The sequence below is a fragment of the Kluyveromyces lactis genome (genome assembly GCF_000002515.2).
Source record: "Kluyveromyces lactis strain NRRL Y-1140 chromosome E complete sequence".
NCBI classification, from domain to species: Eukaryota; Fungi; Ascomycota; class Saccharomycetes; order Saccharomycetales; family Saccharomycetaceae; genus Kluyveromyces; species Kluyveromyces lactis.
The window spans coordinates 1,111,119-1,127,479 of record NC_006041.1 but is presented as its reverse complement, the minus strand read 5'-3'; the positions used below and the strand labels follow the sequence as shown (position 1 = coordinate 1,127,479).

At 38.8% G+C, this 16,361-nt stretch overlaps 7 protein-coding genes across 7 annotated transcripts; 3 read left to right on the top strand and 4 right to left on the bottom strand.

The window, feature by feature from the left end:
• Window positions 1-282: 282 nt before the first annotated feature.
• Window positions 283-1,083, top strand: IPK1 (inositol pentakisphosphate 2-kinase; the record flags this gene model as incomplete). Its single annotated transcript, XM_454521.1, has 1 exon — window positions 283-1,083. The coding sequence occupies one exon, from the start codon at window positions 283-285 to the stop codon at window positions 1,081-1,083; it is 801 nt and encodes a 266-aa protein (XP_454521.1).
• An 8-nt stretch (window positions 1,084-1,091) lies between these two features.
• Window positions 1,092-1,907, bottom strand: HTD2 (hydroxyacyl-thioester dehydratase HTD2; the record flags this gene model as incomplete). The annotated part of the gene is made up of 1 exon (XM_454520.1): window positions 1,092-1,907. One exon carries the CDS (start codon window positions 1,905-1,907, stop codon window positions 1,092-1,094), a length of 816 nt encoding a protein of 271 aa, XP_454520.1.
• A 607-nt stretch (window positions 1,908-2,514) lies between these two features.
• On the bottom strand, window positions 2,515-3,087 carry EMC10 (Emc10p; the record flags this gene model as incomplete). The annotated part of the gene is made up of 1 exon (XM_454519.1): window positions 2,515-3,087. One exon carries the CDS (start codon window positions 3,085-3,087, stop codon window positions 2,515-2,517), a length of 573 nt encoding a protein of 190 aa, XP_454519.1.
• A 272-nt stretch (window positions 3,088-3,359) lies between these two features.
• On the top strand, window positions 3,360-4,733 carry YOS9 (Yos9p; the record flags this gene model as incomplete). Its single annotated transcript, XM_454518.1, has 1 exon — window positions 3,360-4,733. One exon carries the CDS (start codon window positions 3,360-3,362, stop codon window positions 4,731-4,733), a length of 1,374 nt encoding a protein of 457 aa, XP_454518.1.
• Window positions 4,734-4,935: 202 nt separating this feature from the next.
• Window positions 4,936-8,838, bottom strand: SPT7 (SAGA histone acetyltransferase complex subunit SPT7; the record flags this gene model as incomplete). The annotated part of the gene is made up of 1 exon (XM_454517.1): window positions 4,936-8,838. One exon carries the CDS (start codon window positions 8,836-8,838, stop codon window positions 4,936-4,938), a length of 3,903 nt encoding a protein of 1,300 aa, XP_454517.1.
• Window positions 8,839-9,738: 900 nt separating this feature from the next.
• KLLA0_E12563g (uncharacterized protein) lies at window positions 9,739-10,458 on the bottom strand (the record flags this gene model as incomplete). Its single annotated transcript, XM_454516.1, has 2 exons — window positions 9,739-10,138; window positions 10,412-10,458. The coding sequence occupies 2 exons, from the start codon at window positions 10,456-10,458 to the stop codon at window positions 9,739-9,741; spliced, it is 447 nt and encodes a 148-aa protein (XP_454516.1).
• Window positions 10,459-13,849: 3,391 nt separating this feature from the next.
• KLLA0_E12541g (uncharacterized protein) lies at window positions 13,850-15,040 on the top strand (the record flags this gene model as incomplete). The annotated part of the gene is made up of 1 exon (XM_454514.1): window positions 13,850-15,040. The coding sequence occupies one exon, from the start codon at window positions 13,850-13,852 to the stop codon at window positions 15,038-15,040; it is 1,191 nt and encodes a 396-aa protein (XP_454514.1).
• Between the last annotated feature and the right edge of the window lie 1,321 nt (window positions 15,041-16,361).

The window sequence follows — 16,361 nt, the reverse complement described above, 5'->3', positions numbered from 1 at the left end:
GTAGGTAAGTTGGTAGAGCACTTCTTTCTGAACAATGAAGCTCCAATCGCCTAAGTATAATGTGGTGAATCAGGTTATAGATCAGAGTTAATACCGTCTTGTTCTTACAGTTGTAAAGTTCATGCGGTGAGAAGTGAAAAATTCCTAAAAGGTAAAGCCTTTTAGTTTTATAAATCTCTAATCTGGTGACGAGATGACAAGTCAAAGAAACGATGCTGCACCACGATTAAACACATGACCTACTTTTTGGGTTTGCCTTGGTTCTTTGTGTGAAACTATGGTATGACTCTATTGTTCGTTGGTAGAGGCAATGCTAATGTTTGCTATCTCCTTTCTGGTGAAGTGTACCGTATCAGCTTAAGGCACCAGAAACTTTCCAGGAACAATGCATATGTGCAGGACAACTTCCAGTTTATCGATTCCAAGATCAGGTCACTTCCTATGTTGGCCGATGTGGTTGTTTCCATGAGGTTAGAAGAGGTGTTTGTCGATACAAAATGGATTAATGTGTTGAAAGATGAGAATATCTTAATCGATGATAGTCATATGCAATGCATAGTCATGCCTTTATTGCATGCCAAGGATAGTACATGTGAACAGTTGGACCATTTCAATCAAATCTATCGATGCTCATTGAATGATGCTATTACTTGGGAATTCAAGCCAAAGTGGTTGTATCAATCTAGTGATTATTGTAGGAATTGTACACATAACTCGCTGAAGGGAAGAGATATTGAGTACTGTTTTTTACATGATCCGGAGCTGATTATCGAAACGCTGTTTGCAGGACGCCAAGTGCCAGAAGAATTTCTTGATGACATTCTGCAGTATCTCCAATCAAGTGACAGTATTACACAGAGGCTCTATGCTGCTCAGCGTTTTGTGAAAGATGATTTGTCAACGCTAATGACGCTAAGAGATGTGACCTGTTTCTTGACCTGGTCCCGCAATACAAGGAGCGTCAAGGCTACGATAATAGATGTTGATCAAAAACCAGCAAACAAACTGCGGCATTGGCAGAGTACTGAATCCGCTCTTGCATCTTTCCCAGGAAAGAAGAAGGCTCATTTCAACCACCAATGATTGTACTTTTACTCTATATGTATACATGAAGCTATCTTACACTCAAAGTAAACCTTATGTGAATCCTTAGGATCTCTCAATATTATACTGATTTGACCATCCTTCCCGAGTCCATTGTGACAGATTTCAAGATCTGTGCCAGCATACACATGAGACGTATTCTTGTATTTTATGCTGGAGACTTGTCTTCCAAAACATTGTTCGAAATAGTTGATCACCAATTGAACCAAAAACGGGCCCTGTACTATAACATCACGGTATCCCTCTACGTTGCGCGAATAGTCCCTATCCCAATGTATTCTATGAGGATTCGAACTGATCGAACTGTAAACCATGACATCGATATCTTCCAAATTGATGATTTCTCGGGTACTGTAATCTTCGGACTTGGTTATTACTTTATCTGAGACTTTTTGATTAGTATATATCAACGTTCTTAACTCTTTAACATATAGGTACCCCTTTTCGTCTCGTATAGTTCTCTTCAACCCTACGAAATGGTCTTTGTTCAGTTCTTTGATGAATTTAAGTTCTTCTTGACAATTGTACCAGCCATCTGTCAGTGATTTCTTGAACTCAATTGATCCCTGAACCCACATGCGACGCCGAAAGGGCACTTCACGTTTCAATATAGCACCAGGAGTCTGGTACGAGTAGTATCCGTCTTCGCTGAGGGCAGCTGTTACTGGATGGAAGAACAATAAATGTGAACCTGAAAGCGATATATCGTTTGATACTTTTGCTTTTGGCAAGATAGATGTAACCAAAGTCTGATACCTCTGTACCGTCACCGGATTGATGTAATCACTGATATGCCACTGCATTGCCGCGAAAACTAACAGCTATGTGGATATGGTTGGCTTTTAAGGATTCCCTTTTTTTTCTATACTGTTTGATGTGAGGTTTACGATTGAATGCCCAACAGTTTTAAATTCATTCATTACTTGTTTATGACGATATACAGGTAAATAAATTAAATAAGATGTGAAGTGGGATACAGTTCTATCGAGTTGGTAGTAAACACTACTGTGCATGATATCGTGAAGCTGATTGGCAGTCTAATTGACTGGAAAGTCAAGTGCAAAGTGAATTATCGTAACAGCAACTACAGTGTTACAGTGCAAATGAGAAAAGCATGATCGATTGTTGATAAGAAGTGAGTAATGGAGTTGCTTAGTTTCGATCCTTTTAAAAAGCCAACATTGGTAAATCTTTCACTTCAGTCTTTCCATCGAGCACTCAATTAATAAACTCAAGGCAAATTGCTCATCAAAATAATCCATGTCACTAATTGTAATACATTTCGTATTCGTAGAGTTAATTGAATGTTTCAACCACTCCTATCCTATCCAAGCAATAAAAGTCAGTCGTCTGGTCATTTCTTTGTCTTCTTGAACGTATATATACGTAGCAAGATGGTAAAACATGAAATTATTTCTGTGATCCACTGGATAAAAAGACATAGGCGAGTAGCCCTATGACAACGTACTTCCAGTTTTTCTGAAGAAACGTTTTGTTCTCTACAACATCTTCTTCAAATGCAGCGGTCCCTGTATCCTTTCTCTGAGCTTTTTTCTTTGCCTCGTAAGTCAGAGTTCTTTTCTTCAACTTGATACTTTCCGGTATGGGACCATTTCCAACCTCCTTTATCAGTGGTACGATGCCATCAATACTATCATCTGCATGAATCGACATACGAACTAGTTTATCATCAAGTACCACCAGCTCCAGTTCGTATGACAATGGTTGCTTTATATGGATGAAAGAGAAACACTCATCGTAATAATCTTGAAAAGTCCCACAAACTTTATATTCACCGTCTGTAATTCGATTGGCTGTCACAGCCAGGTTAATACCTACCTCATCACCAGCTTCGAAAGTTGCCAGGCTGTACCTTTCATTCAAATTGTTCAATAAGTAAAGATCACCAGTACCTTGTAGAGATGCCACTACCGCACGCAAGTGAAACAGAAGTATTAGTAACAATTGAATCATTTTTAGCATAGCTAATTATTTGAAGATAAATCCAACCAGTTTTCCGCTGTGTTATATGATGGAAACACCAGTCTATGCTGTGAGATTCATCCTTTTTATTATTACATTTATTCAGTTTAAGGTTTAAAATTGGATTAATTCGATTAATTGGATTCTTATATTACAAACGTTTAAGTTTACTTAGTGGAAAGTACAAAAATGATATACGGAGCTATTATTTGTTGGCGCATTGTTGTCAATTCGTCAGAGGTTGATTGTAGCTAGTGTATCTGCCGCCTTATATGATATTTTTACCAGTTACGTCGGTGGTGTTTGCTATCTCATGGATTTATTCAGGTGTCTCAGCATTCAATCCATATAGCTCTACGCCTTATTCGCTAAAATACGTTGATGAGCAAGAGTTCCTAAGTGTAATAGATAATGAGACATTGCTCCAAGAAGGACGGCTTTTCCGCCCCTACGAAGGGTCCGATGTTTTGTGTTACCAAAGGAACACTTCGTCGTTGATTCAACATCATGAAGAAGATACTTTTAATTCTGAAGGAGCTCTCATTGAAGCAGTTAACATGGTTAATGCGATCTTGGCTCCAAACCCTATTGAAATGAATACAGTGCCTATTTCTTACTGGACTTATATTATATCCTCTGGTGAGACGAGGACTGTTGTGCAAAAAGGTTATTTTGGCGAAACGTACCTTTTAGGGAACTCATCTAACTACAACTCAACTATTGATTATCACTTTGCTAAGAGTAAAACTGGTAGAGTGTATCTTAGCGAAACTTTGGTAGATGGTTGCACTTGTGATCTTACACATAAACCAAGAGAGGTAGAAATACAATACATCTGCCCTAAACGTCCACTATCGAGGCCTTTCCATCTTGAAGTTAGAGAAATACAATCCTGCAAGTACCAATTGAGACTGTTTCTACCACAGTTATGTGAACTTAGCTCATTCAATCCGTTGCTTGGTCAATTATCTGAACACAACATAATATGCCATAGAAGCGGCAGCAAATTGAGTCCTGCCCTTGATATATTCAACAGGTATTCGGCTACTGTACTTGATCATGGCATATACCTATTAAAACCTAAAAATAGTGCGAAGGATAGGCGTCAATTGATGTATCACGCTGCTGAACCACTGGATTCTCAAACTACCCTCTTTGAGCTCACAGTAGAAGAAAGGTTTATTGGAGACTTCATATCTAGTCTTAAGAAATTGATTGGTTCGGACTTTATACAATCACCCACCGGGAAATCGATCAAACCTGGTGATCTATTTCTATGGAGAGCGCCTGTAGTAGATGAAACGGGAAATCTGCTATTTTTAATTGACTTGGAATTGAATTCAGCCTCGGAAGCGATTGGGAAGGTGAATAATGATGCCTCCCTTTTAAATGAATTGCCGATTCATAACATGGTATATTTTGACTCAATGACAGTTAATCAAACGGATGAGACATCAAGCAACTCTTTACCCGAGAAAAGCACTGGTCTAGTTCCGGATATATTTGCTACTGATGAGATAGAATCTCCTTATAAAGGCGGGACAGCGCAAGAGCTCAAAGATAAGTTGATGGAAGCTTTCCGTGATATTGGATACCCAGACATAGAGGTGGAAATTCTAGAAGAGGTTGTAGAGGAGCAAAACTGAGTATTACTGTTATTTGGCCTTGTACTTCCAAGTATATTAGGGAAGTAAATCAGTACTGGCTACTGGTACCCTTTTACTATGTTGACATTAATATTAAGATCGTTATGCTAAAAAAAGGAACTTTTATAGACGTTTTTTAATACTCTTGTATTATTTCTGTATATAACTCTAAGAGCTACAAGATATTCGCTGGTCTGTGTTCCTACGTATCAGGAATCCCTGGTAAACTTAAACTGAATGATGAGAGTGGAGTTTCCTCAACGTAAAATCCATTATCGTCGACTGTCGCTGGAGATTTGAAGATTCCATCGGTGGGTTTCGAGGCGGTATCTTCAGAGACTTCAACTTTCACTTGGGGCTCTTCCTCTTCAGGCAAAGTATATAATTCTGAGACATGTTTCTTCTTGTAGTTTGTACTAATTTTACCCGTTGGAGGAAGTCTCGGTCTATTAGCACCTTTCACTTTAGGGAATTCTTCGTCTTCAAGTAAAGGAAATAATGGACTCTCGTAATTCTTAGGCACTTGGTCTGCATTCTTACTCCTTGCAAGCTTGGTATAGTAAGCTGAACAGCGATCAACGGCACTCTGCAATAGTGGCTGTATAAGTTTAGAGTACGAGTCAGATTGTACATTTTCTTTGTTGAGTTTTTTGTATATGACATCCTCAAATTCTTCTGGTTGGATAACTTTAGCCTTGACTTGGATATCAGTATCTTTTCCGTTGAATTGGAAAGTGAGCAATTGAAGTGGGACATTATTAGCCAACTCACCAAACTCTTTGTCAAGTCCTAATTCTCTGAAACCAAAGAAATCTTCACCAGTGACCTCTGATGAAAAGTCACCTGTAAGGAAACTCTGCGATTCATCCTCAAAGTTTCTTTCACTTATATCTTGTAAAGTCGGCCGTAACAAATCCTTTAAGAAAGAGCTTAATTTAACCTTCAAATCTTCGAGTTTTCTAGTCTTTTTTCCGAACTCATTTTCCATATAAGAATACAAATCATCTGGTTTATTTATACCATTTTCTAACAATGCCATGGTTAGAGCTTCCGCTGGTTTTCTTTTATTCGAAGAATGCGTTTCATGGTGAAGTTTGATGGTTTTGATGAGATTAGATAAATAATCTGTTGTGATCTCTGTAAGCATGCTTAACGCGAGAGGTTCTGTACTCTCAAAACCATTTGACATGGTTATCTTAGAAACATTACGATGTAATACGCGATTGATCAATTTCTCATCATTTTTATAGTCATGTGAATTGAGCTGGGAAATTGGATCCAGGTCTAAGGAGTCATCAATTATGAATTCTTTGAACCTTAGCGGTTGTTGTGAATTTTTGGGTTTATTTGGATTTTGTAGTGCTCTAATCAAAGAAATTTTATGACATATATGCCTAATCTCATGTATCAACTGGATATTCGTGTTCATTTTTGGACTCAACCCCTTATCGACAGTATTCAACAAAGAGCTCTTCATTACTTTTCCTTCCTTCATAATTTTTTGAACCATAGCTTCCTCAGCTTTATCTAATTGTTCTTTCCCAATACCTGTATATGCCAAGTCCGGGATATAATTAGTGATGTTGTACTCTGTCAATAACGAAGAATCTTCGAGAGTGATTTCATTCGATTCTTTAGTCAAGGAACTTTCGGCATCTTGTGATTTAACGTTCGTGTCAGAAAAATTCGATACACTGCTATCTGCTTGGTTCATTATTGCCCCAAAACCGTTTTTCATCATTGACTGTTCTTGTAATTTTTGTCTTGCAAATTCTGCTTCTTTCTGTTGCTTATACTCCTCGAAGAACTGATCAAAATTCTTTAATTTAGAAGGATTTTTCAAGAGGGCATCAGATTCGGAATTAATTTTGTGTTCGTTGAACAATTGTGATCTTTTCAAACAAATTTCAGCACGGGCTTTGGCTGTAAGTGTTTTCCATGTGGACAATTCCAGATCGTCCTTATCGTCATCTCGTTCAAGAAGCATCATTCCAGCGGCATTATCTTCTTCATCTTCATCCTCTTCCTCTTCCTCTTCTTCTGCATCCTCATGTTCTTGGTTTTTTTCAACAGTTGACACTGCTTTACTTTCAACTGCTGGTTCAGTAGATTCGTTATTAGTCGAAGATTGAGCCACTTTGGAGCCTCTCCCCTCTGCAGAAACTATGCCAACTTCTGGCGTTTGTTCAGCTTCGTTAGTGGAAGGTGTTTTGTCACTGCTTACTGTTTTATTGGTGGATTGTTGTTGATTCCGTTCAGCATCAGTTGCTCGTGTTTTTTTACCTCCAGGATGGTTCTCTTCCATTTCTTCTTCTTCATCGTCAATAACCTTTTGAACACCACGTCTCTGAATACCCTTACGACCTGAACCAGCATCCTCTTCATCGTCTTTAATGTTGCTCTCGGCGTCTATATCTTCTAGTTCTTTTTCAACTTGCGCTCTATCACGGATTGTTATATCTGGTATTAGTGGTACTAGTTGTTGAGATTTCTTCTGCATCGCAATTGCATGGGCTCTCAAGAAATGCTTAGGATCCGAGTTATACGTGAGGCAGTTTCTCCATATTAACATAATATCATCAACAAACTCATGTTTAGATTTATACTGAAAAGTTTTGAGCTTCTTCAGCACAGTGTTCAAATCCATTGGTTTTTTAATTATTTGGTAATAGTTTGGAGCTTCTCTCTTGCTGACTTTGTTAAGAAATGCAGTAGAATGCTCTGTGAAATTTCTGAGTTCCAGTACCACCTTCTCGCATGCATCGTATAATTCTTCTTGTCCAATTTTATCTTCAGAAGCCCATTTAGATCTGTTCATTCTAACATCCATTAATAAATGTTTAAGTTCGTAATCTGAAATATCTAGCTTACTTTTATTTTCCTGTACCGATTTGAGCAAATGCCTTAATGACAGATTTACGACACCGAGGTCCATTTGGATATCTGCTTTAGTCTTAGTATTGATCTTCTTATCTGCCGCAGACTTATGATGAGATATGCTAGGGTTCCCTGAGTCATCCTCTTCTTCGTCTTCAATCTGTTCGTGAGACCTTTTCCTTGAGCTTTCTAGCATTTGATCATTTTCCTGAAGTTTTAAACGCCTCATAGTGGTCTCTTTATCATTGTCAAAGAGATGATATATTTTGTGAAAGTTACCGATGATATCGTAGGTATTTACAGATGGAAGTTCGTTCAAAGTTTCCTTTGAGATGATGAAATGCAGTCTTATGAGTCCGTTATCAAGTTGCTCGTAAATTGGCGATTCAGTTTCATCTGACACTTTGGGTTTCTCATCAAGATCATTAGGATGAGAGATTTTTCCATTTTCTGTATCATTTTTTTCTATCTTTTGAGGATCTTCTTCAGCATCATCGTAATTATCCTCGTCGTCGTCATCATCATCTTCATCATAGTTATCATCTTCATCAGAGCCTTCTTTGTTTTCGCTATTCTTGCTCACTTCTTTCATAGTCAAGGGTGCTGTGTCATTTGTAGGAAGCGTGGAAGAGTTGGGAACCGCACTTTGATCTATAAGAGTATTATTACTTCCATCCTCTATTACAGCGCTATCATTATCCGTGTCAAGTAGAAGGTATTCTGAGGATGTTTCTGGCTCAAGGAGAGTGAGTCCATGTTCCCATACAACGTACCTGACTTTCATAGATAAATTTCCTATAAAATCCAGTCCATCTAGCTGGGCCTTCAATTGTTCCAAATCGATCATATCACTGTCGTCATCGTCAACACTTTGGTTATCAGTCGAATCATGTAAAGGAGTGCCAGTTCTCGAGAGTCCAGAACTAGCTTGAGGTTGTTGTTGTGTTGATAATGATGGTAATCTGGTAGCCGCTACCAAATCATTAGTGGCACCTTTGTCGGAAGTTGCATTAAGAGTTGTATTCAGTTCTACAAATAGTTCCAACTTGCCGGAGAGAAACGCATCCCATATAAGTGTCTTTGATTCTTGGTCTGGTAGACTCAACAAGTACTTCAATAAAAGTAACTGACTCGGATTGAGGTGCTTTTTAAATACATCATCTGCGAATAACTTCTGGATGGTTCGAAGTATTGCGGCGGCATCGGACCGCTGGTAACTTGTAATCATGGACAGTCAACTTTTTCCGCAGAAAGAACCACTAGAGTAAATAAAGAGTAGTTTTGAAGGAAAATTCTGAATCAATTCCTTCACTACCAGCTCGCTTGCCTCTCGTTTTACTGATACAAGCTGTAAACGGCACGACTTTTGAGTGTATGGTCCGAATCTTGTTTGTCCATCAGTTGCACCGATTGTCTGTGTTTTCCAAAATTCACGAAATGTCAAAAAACATCAAAACGTATAAAGTGATATTGGGACAGTCATACGGCTTATTCGTTTCAGCGGCGCTTAGCCTTAACATACAAGAGTTGAGTATCCAACAGCTCTACCCAGTTGTATCTATATATATAGGACTAGTTGTGGTAGGTTTTTAGTACCTAGGTAAGCATTGATAAATTGATTTTCACTAGCTAGAATGATCAGGCGTATGTCTCTCCATTTCTATAATTGTGACCAAATTGGCACATTCAGAAACCAATGTCTGTGGACAAAAACCAGTCTTGAAAAGTCTTGAAAAATCTTGTATAATTATAACCAATGGTTCTAGCTTACCTGTCGGAAACAGTCGTCTAATGGAAATGAAATATATCAAAATTATACGGTATATATACCTACATGTACCATGAGCACATACACAATATAATATAAAGAAAATTGGTGCGTTAATATATATACTATTCTTTCTAATACTTTAAACCTTGAAAGCTTGAAGTTGAGAATTGTGTCAGAAGAAGTCCAAAACGATGTGAGTTGAAAGTACCGATAACAAAAAGGGGTAGGATATACAATGGTGGAAGGTTTGAGTATTTTTTTAGTCGGATTAAGATGATATTACTTTCCGCCGAACCCTGTCCTTTTGTAGTATTCTTTTCTTCGGTTCATTCTTCTTTTTTTTTTGTTATATTTCTTTCAAATAGCATACTTCTTAGTCCATTCTCTAGCAGTAGCCTCGTACTTAGCTCTATCGGTCTTATACAAATGAGCGATTTCAGGGACCAAAGGATCATCAGGGTTAGCGTCTGTTAGAAGAGAACAAATGGACAACAAGACCTTAGAGATAGTTAAAGCTGGAGACCATTGATCTTTTAGGATATCTAGACAGATGTTACCATTAGCGTTGATATTTGGGTGGTAGATCTTAGTGGTGAAAGAGATCTTTGGTGGTTTGAAGGGGTAATCTGTTGGGAAATGGATTGATAGGAAGAAAACACCGCCTGCATATGGGGAATCTGGAGGACCCATGATAGAGGCTTGCCAGTGATATACATCATCACCTACTGGACCAGCAGAGCATGAAGTTGGGGGGTCTCTGGAGGGAAAAAAGAGGGAAATGCGATTTTTTCCAATAGAATGTTAGTAAAAGAGAAAAAGTGGGATTAACAGAGGTCAAAAAGCTGTCATTTCCATAGTTCGATGGATGAGGGATCAAAACAGAGCCGGTCCTTCTTTTAAACCGTGGCAAAAAAAAAAATTAGGGAACAACCTTCTTACAAAGGGTAAGTCCTCACCATATCAAAACATAGAACAAAACCTTGACACTCCTAGTAGAAGTAAAATAAAAAAAAGTAGTCTAGTATCATACCTTCCCAAATCATTAAGTTCTTTAGTAATACGCTTTAAAGAAGACATTTTGATATTGTTATTATTATGGGTATTATGCTGTTTCGGTTTCTTAAACTTTTGTGTGAGTGAACAAATGTGTAACCAGTACCCAGAACCTTTTTAAACACTTCCGAAGTTATAGTTGTGGAAAAGATACCGATCTTGAAAGACCTATGGTTCCCAGTTCAAGCAAAACCAAAACCAAAAAAAAAACAGTGGCAATTGTGAGTATTAATTATAATTGTTACTGAATGGTAATTTTCAAAACTTTCAAACAACTTTGATTGGGAAAAGGATGTGGAAAACGAAAAGGTGGGAAGGAATAAGAAAGAAAAAAAAAAAAAATTGTTCCGAGAAGGGAGGGTAATCCCAGTTACAATGAAGGGTTTTTAATTTTAGATAAAGTTACCCGGAGAAAGTATATAAAGTCCGGGTTATACATGTTCGGAGATTAGCACCAGTTTATGACGTGACGCTGGTAACCTGAGAAGGCACACCGCGGTTGCCTGGTAATCGCCAGGCTTGAGTCATCATGACAGATAATACAAGACTATTGCAGGTTCCAACTTGAAGATCCCACTCTCATGACGAGTCTCATGGATAAGAAAAAAGACTGTACATTCGGGCAAAACCGTTTAGGAAATGGCAAGATAAGAGAAGACCAAGCACAACTCTTGTTATGCAACTAATTACTTCCTCATTCTGTCTTACAAGTTTCATGCAAGACCAGTTCAGAATGCCAAATGGAAATTCCTGCGGAAATCCCTGCGTAAAAAAAACACCGCTCGAGTGAGTCACGTGGACCGTATATATAATCATAAACCGCTATTTAACACATCTCCCAAAAACAAGGAACAGACCAGTGCCTTGCTCCTTCGCTCAGCTTTCTCAAGCTTCCCAAGCACATACGGCATGTCAGAAGGGGTGCACCGCCATCATTCTTACTTGAAAGTCAGTCAGACGTTAATCAAATCATCCGCAGAGAACAGTGACTTAGCCATATATGACGCCACTATCAAGCAACCTGTCGGCATTCGCATTCGCTCTTTGCTGCACTTAAAGCCCGGAGTTCAGAAGGGAAATTCAAAATTTTCAAGAAAAATTTCACTGAATGCTGACATCACATTGGTTCATCAGTATGTAACGATTTGCCCGTGCGTGCGTCTGCAGCAGATTACGATCACAATGATCGGTGATTCCCGTAATATTACCTCACATATAAAAAAGATGAAGTGTAACAAAGACGCAGGTCATTTTTGAGCTTGGTTTCTTGTATCGCTGGTGAATGACCAAAATTGCGCGCTTATTTGAAGTCAATCATTTATCTGAGAGAACCCTCACAGTGTCAAAGCGTACCTCTTCTTGTCTTCCCTTTTGTCCTGTCAATTCAAGCAAAAGGAAGGAGCACAACGCAAACATTCAGTGTTCTACCGCTAGCTAGTCAATTAGAAATACAACTTTTTCTGCTCCGTTTCAGGCTTAGAGATAGGTTTTGAGGAAAGTTGGTCTGCGTGAAAAACAAAAAAAAAAAAAAAACAGACTAAGCCATCTTTTGCGGGTGACGTAAACCCTACCGAATCACATCCCTTTCTTTGTGAACCACACTTTTTCTCAGTCTTGGTTTGGCTTCTTGGCTTGGCTAACTGTGTTCGATTTGAACTGGATTGACGTTTTTTGTTTACTGCGAGGTAGAGCGGAACTAGCCTCCCTTCGTGTAACAAGGGTTCTTGCACAGAAGAAAACGTGCATGACGCACCGATAAGAAATACAACCGCACTAGGAAAATCGAAAATAAAATTCCTTCCAGATCTTTTTTTTGTGCTTTGTTTGTCTGCATACTCCACCTCCCTTTCTGCGGGGATCTGTCGGTGTGAACATCTCTATCGTTGATCAGAAAATTTCCCTACAAAGAGAACTGAGAGAGATTCTCCTTTCCAGCTTTTTTGGGTAGCTTTTTTTTTGTTCGAGAGAAACCACTGGAACATCTCAGAAATCTACGTACAACGACGTGTGAGAAACAAAACGAGCAAAATAAGAAAAAAAGCAAACTCGTGCAAACAAACATAACACGTCAATTTGCGTAATTTGGATCAGCCCATTATTCATACAAAAAGGCGAAGAACGTAACCCACATAGAAACCCAATTGCAACCAGTGCCTTTTTTTTTTTCAAACGCGCATTAGCATCCATTCATTCATTCTTAACTTTTACGAATAAACATTACATCAGATAATAAAGAAAAAACCGAATAAAAAGTGCATTGGAAATTACGTTTCATTGTCCACTCGACCAGCCATATAAAATCAAAACTGATTTTTAGTTCGACACTCAAAGTTATTTTCTTGGTCAAGCGTGTCTTATTGGTACCTTCTCAGCTCTTGTTTCTAAGGAAAAGAAGCTTTTTTTAGATTTTGTACACTTTTTTTTTTGTCCTACTACGCTTTCGGACATTTTCTGTCTTTCTTAGCTTCTATTGATAGCAAAAAAAAAGGTTCAAATCAAAAGTCACGGATACAAGATATAACCTAGCTGACGATTACTACTGGCGAAACACTCACAAGACAGAGTTTTACTAGTTGATAAAAGTTAAACAAAATATTAGCCACACCCATAGAGTTTACGCTTTTCAAACTGCTCACACCGAAAAACAAAAACCCTTTTCTTACTTTACTATCTTTTTTTTTTGATTTTATTTCTTCGGTTTAGGTTTTTCCTTATTTGACAGAAAATAGGCAAAAGATATAGCAACCTACCTCCGCAAAAAAAGGAAAAAGGTATCTGAACTGCTATTTGGAAATCAAACCTTACATCTGTTTTTACCTGCTATTTTTTTTTTTTTTGGTGTTTGATTTTACCGTGCAACAAGATCCGATTCAGAAGGAAAATCTTGGTGAAGGAAAATCTGAAAATATCAGACGGGCAAGTCCTCATTACTGCACTAAACAAACAAAAAATTCTGCATCTTTCTTTTGCTCTTCTGTTGCTTTTAATTAGAGCCTTTCCTTCCTTTTTTTTCACATTTTTTTGCTTTATTCGGAAAAATCCCAGCTCTCTGTCTTTTTACAGGGTGTACTGACAAGATTTATATTAGAATCAGCCTTTGCATTGCAACGGAAAAGCTAAAACGACACAAGTACAGGCACAATTTTTAGGAAATATTGATCTGATCTGATTTGGCCAGACCAGACCTATTTTGAATAACGCACGAGCAAAACGGCCGGATAAACGATCATCTTAGGTTTTACTTGGACTTCTCTCTATTTTGGACTTTTTTCTGCGAAATTTTCTCATTTTCTGAGTGAGAATTAGCATCGATCTGTTTTATTCATTTTACGTTTTTTTTTCTACGCGTGTCCTGCACTAATCTGCACGAGTCGCATTTTCTTATTTTTGTTTCTTTTTGTTTTTTTTTTGCGCCATGCCTTTGTCTGATTATGCATACGCAAACGATAAAAGGACGGACGATCAAGTACCCGGACATGTATCAGGATCTGTTCCAGGACCAGGAAGCCAATTGAGTCCTTTGGTGTCCTCTTCTAATGCATTGATGAACAGCGATCAATTGGCTTCTGTTCAGCAGCAGCAGCAGCAGCAGCAGCAGCATCCAAATACCTACAGCAACCAGAACAACAACACCGCTGCTGGTGTTCCCTTTTCCAATCTGCCGCAGAATACATATAAGGTGACAAAAGCCTCAGGGCCCAACGCCAATACTGGCGTTGGAAACAACCCGAACGCTGTGTTTAACGCTGCAGTGACTGGGCTTCCCGTGCTCCCTGCGATCCCAGGATTTACGAACCACGGTGCGTTAATGACTCCATTGGCTCCCACGGTTTCTGGTGGTGGTGGTGCTGCTGTGAACCATTCGGGGAACACCTCCTCGGGTCATAACGATAGTGAGAAAAAGTATCGGAACAACATTAACACTCATTTCCAGTTTTTGAGAAACTCGGTACCGACACTTCGATGGTGTGACGATAACTCTATTCCTGTGGAATCGCTAGAAGGGTTGGCTCCACCTTCGAAAGTCAACAAGGTTCAAATTTTGTCAAAATCTCATGAGTACATCAAACATTTGGAACGCAAGAACAGTCTGCTGCAACAGGAAAATGAACAGTTGCGGATGCAGTTGGCTCAGTTCATGCCGGGCCATCACAACAGTCCTGGATCTCCAAACATGAACCACAATTCCATAATGGTCCCTAAACAGCATCAGCAGCCGCAACAACAGTCGCAACAGAAACAGCAACAGCAACGGCAGCAACAGCAACGGCAGCAACAGCAGCAGCAACCACAACAAAGTAATATCCAACCCCAGTACCAGGGGAATTTACAAGGCTCACAAAGTCATTCGGTGACTCCTCCTTCATCCACTAAGCCTTCAATTTCGTCGGGTCCTTTCTACCGCCAACCGGGGCAGGTTCAAGGAGCACACCCATCACAAGGCCAGGGATTAATTCAGAGTCATGGGCAAGGTCCATCTCAACAGCATTCAATGTACGCAATTCCTCCCGCACCAATGCATAACCATCCTTCACAACAGAATTATCAATTCATGAAATATCAAAGTTACTATCAACAACCACCCCACCAAAACCTGGATGAATAAAATCTTAAGTTTATCTATCGGAACGTAAACTTTTTTTTTATTGTTCGTTAATGGTCCCAACCTGAAGCTTATACTACTATTATCCACCACTAATTGATAATAATGTTGAATGGGATTAATAGTACTATTATTGTTATAATTTTTACTACTAATTTTTTTTTGTTCTAATGATAGAAAAAAGCAGCATGAGATTCGAAGTAACTCTTCAATTTTTCATGGCATCGTATGCTCGGTCTCTCGTTCACACACCATCCATCCTTTCACTCCTTTCCCCGGTGTGTGTTTGTCGTCATCTACCTATATTGGATTTATGACTCTGTAATAGAAAAAGGCAAAGAAACGTCACAAAACATCATAGCATCGCTACAGCATTCGATGGAAAATCCAGAATTAGCTTGAACGGACAGCTTAAGAAGCTTTATCTTCCCCGTCAATTGCCATCATTGTTCCCATATCATAAGGATCAGCTTTATCATCTTATTACTTTTATCACGCCATTATTACCATTAGCACTCTATTTTTATTTTCATTTCAGTGAAATGATGATGAAAATCAGAAAAAACACAAAGACAAATGCCATTGCAGTTATTTTTTTATACGTTTCCTTTGTCCATTCATTAGGATACCAATTGTCATTGTCTTACGAATATATAGATATTCTTCGCTATCGCTACTTAGAAAGAAAATCTCGTTTGTCTTATTCAACTTTTGAAATGTACAAGTTTGAGTTATTTTTAGGCAGGTCAATGGGTTCGTATCTATGACCCTAATGTCCCTCTAAAACTACACCTTGTATTTCGAGGTAATCAACTCGACTTGAACCTCTTCTCTTGTATGCACAATGAAAAGAAGAAGAAGTATAGTAGAAGTATTCCTTTACCAAGAGTTGTTCTCAATACGTAACTTACCTTGTTCACCTCGAGCTGGTGCATCTGAAACCATGAGTTTCCAATCAATTCATGCAAATGCACGTCTATTTCTGCCCCAAGAATGTATATGTATGTGTGTCAATGCTTATTGATGCATGCACCATTGGCAACTAATGGCACCATTGGCTTCCACCATGCACGTCGTTTGTGCGGGTAATGGCGAGGTCCCAAAAAACATTCTTTAATTGGGATTGATTCCAGTAAAGAAATTCCAATGCAGAGAGGCGGATACTTGAGGGAAGTACATACATTGTGCAACTTTTGATTCAACTTACTTTCACGCTTTACCTACTCCTGAGCATGTCCATTGGCTCGTAACGCTCTCGGCAAACCATGTGACAAGCAGATTCCCCGCTTCTTGGTCTCACTACTACATAGAATGCTTTTGTAAA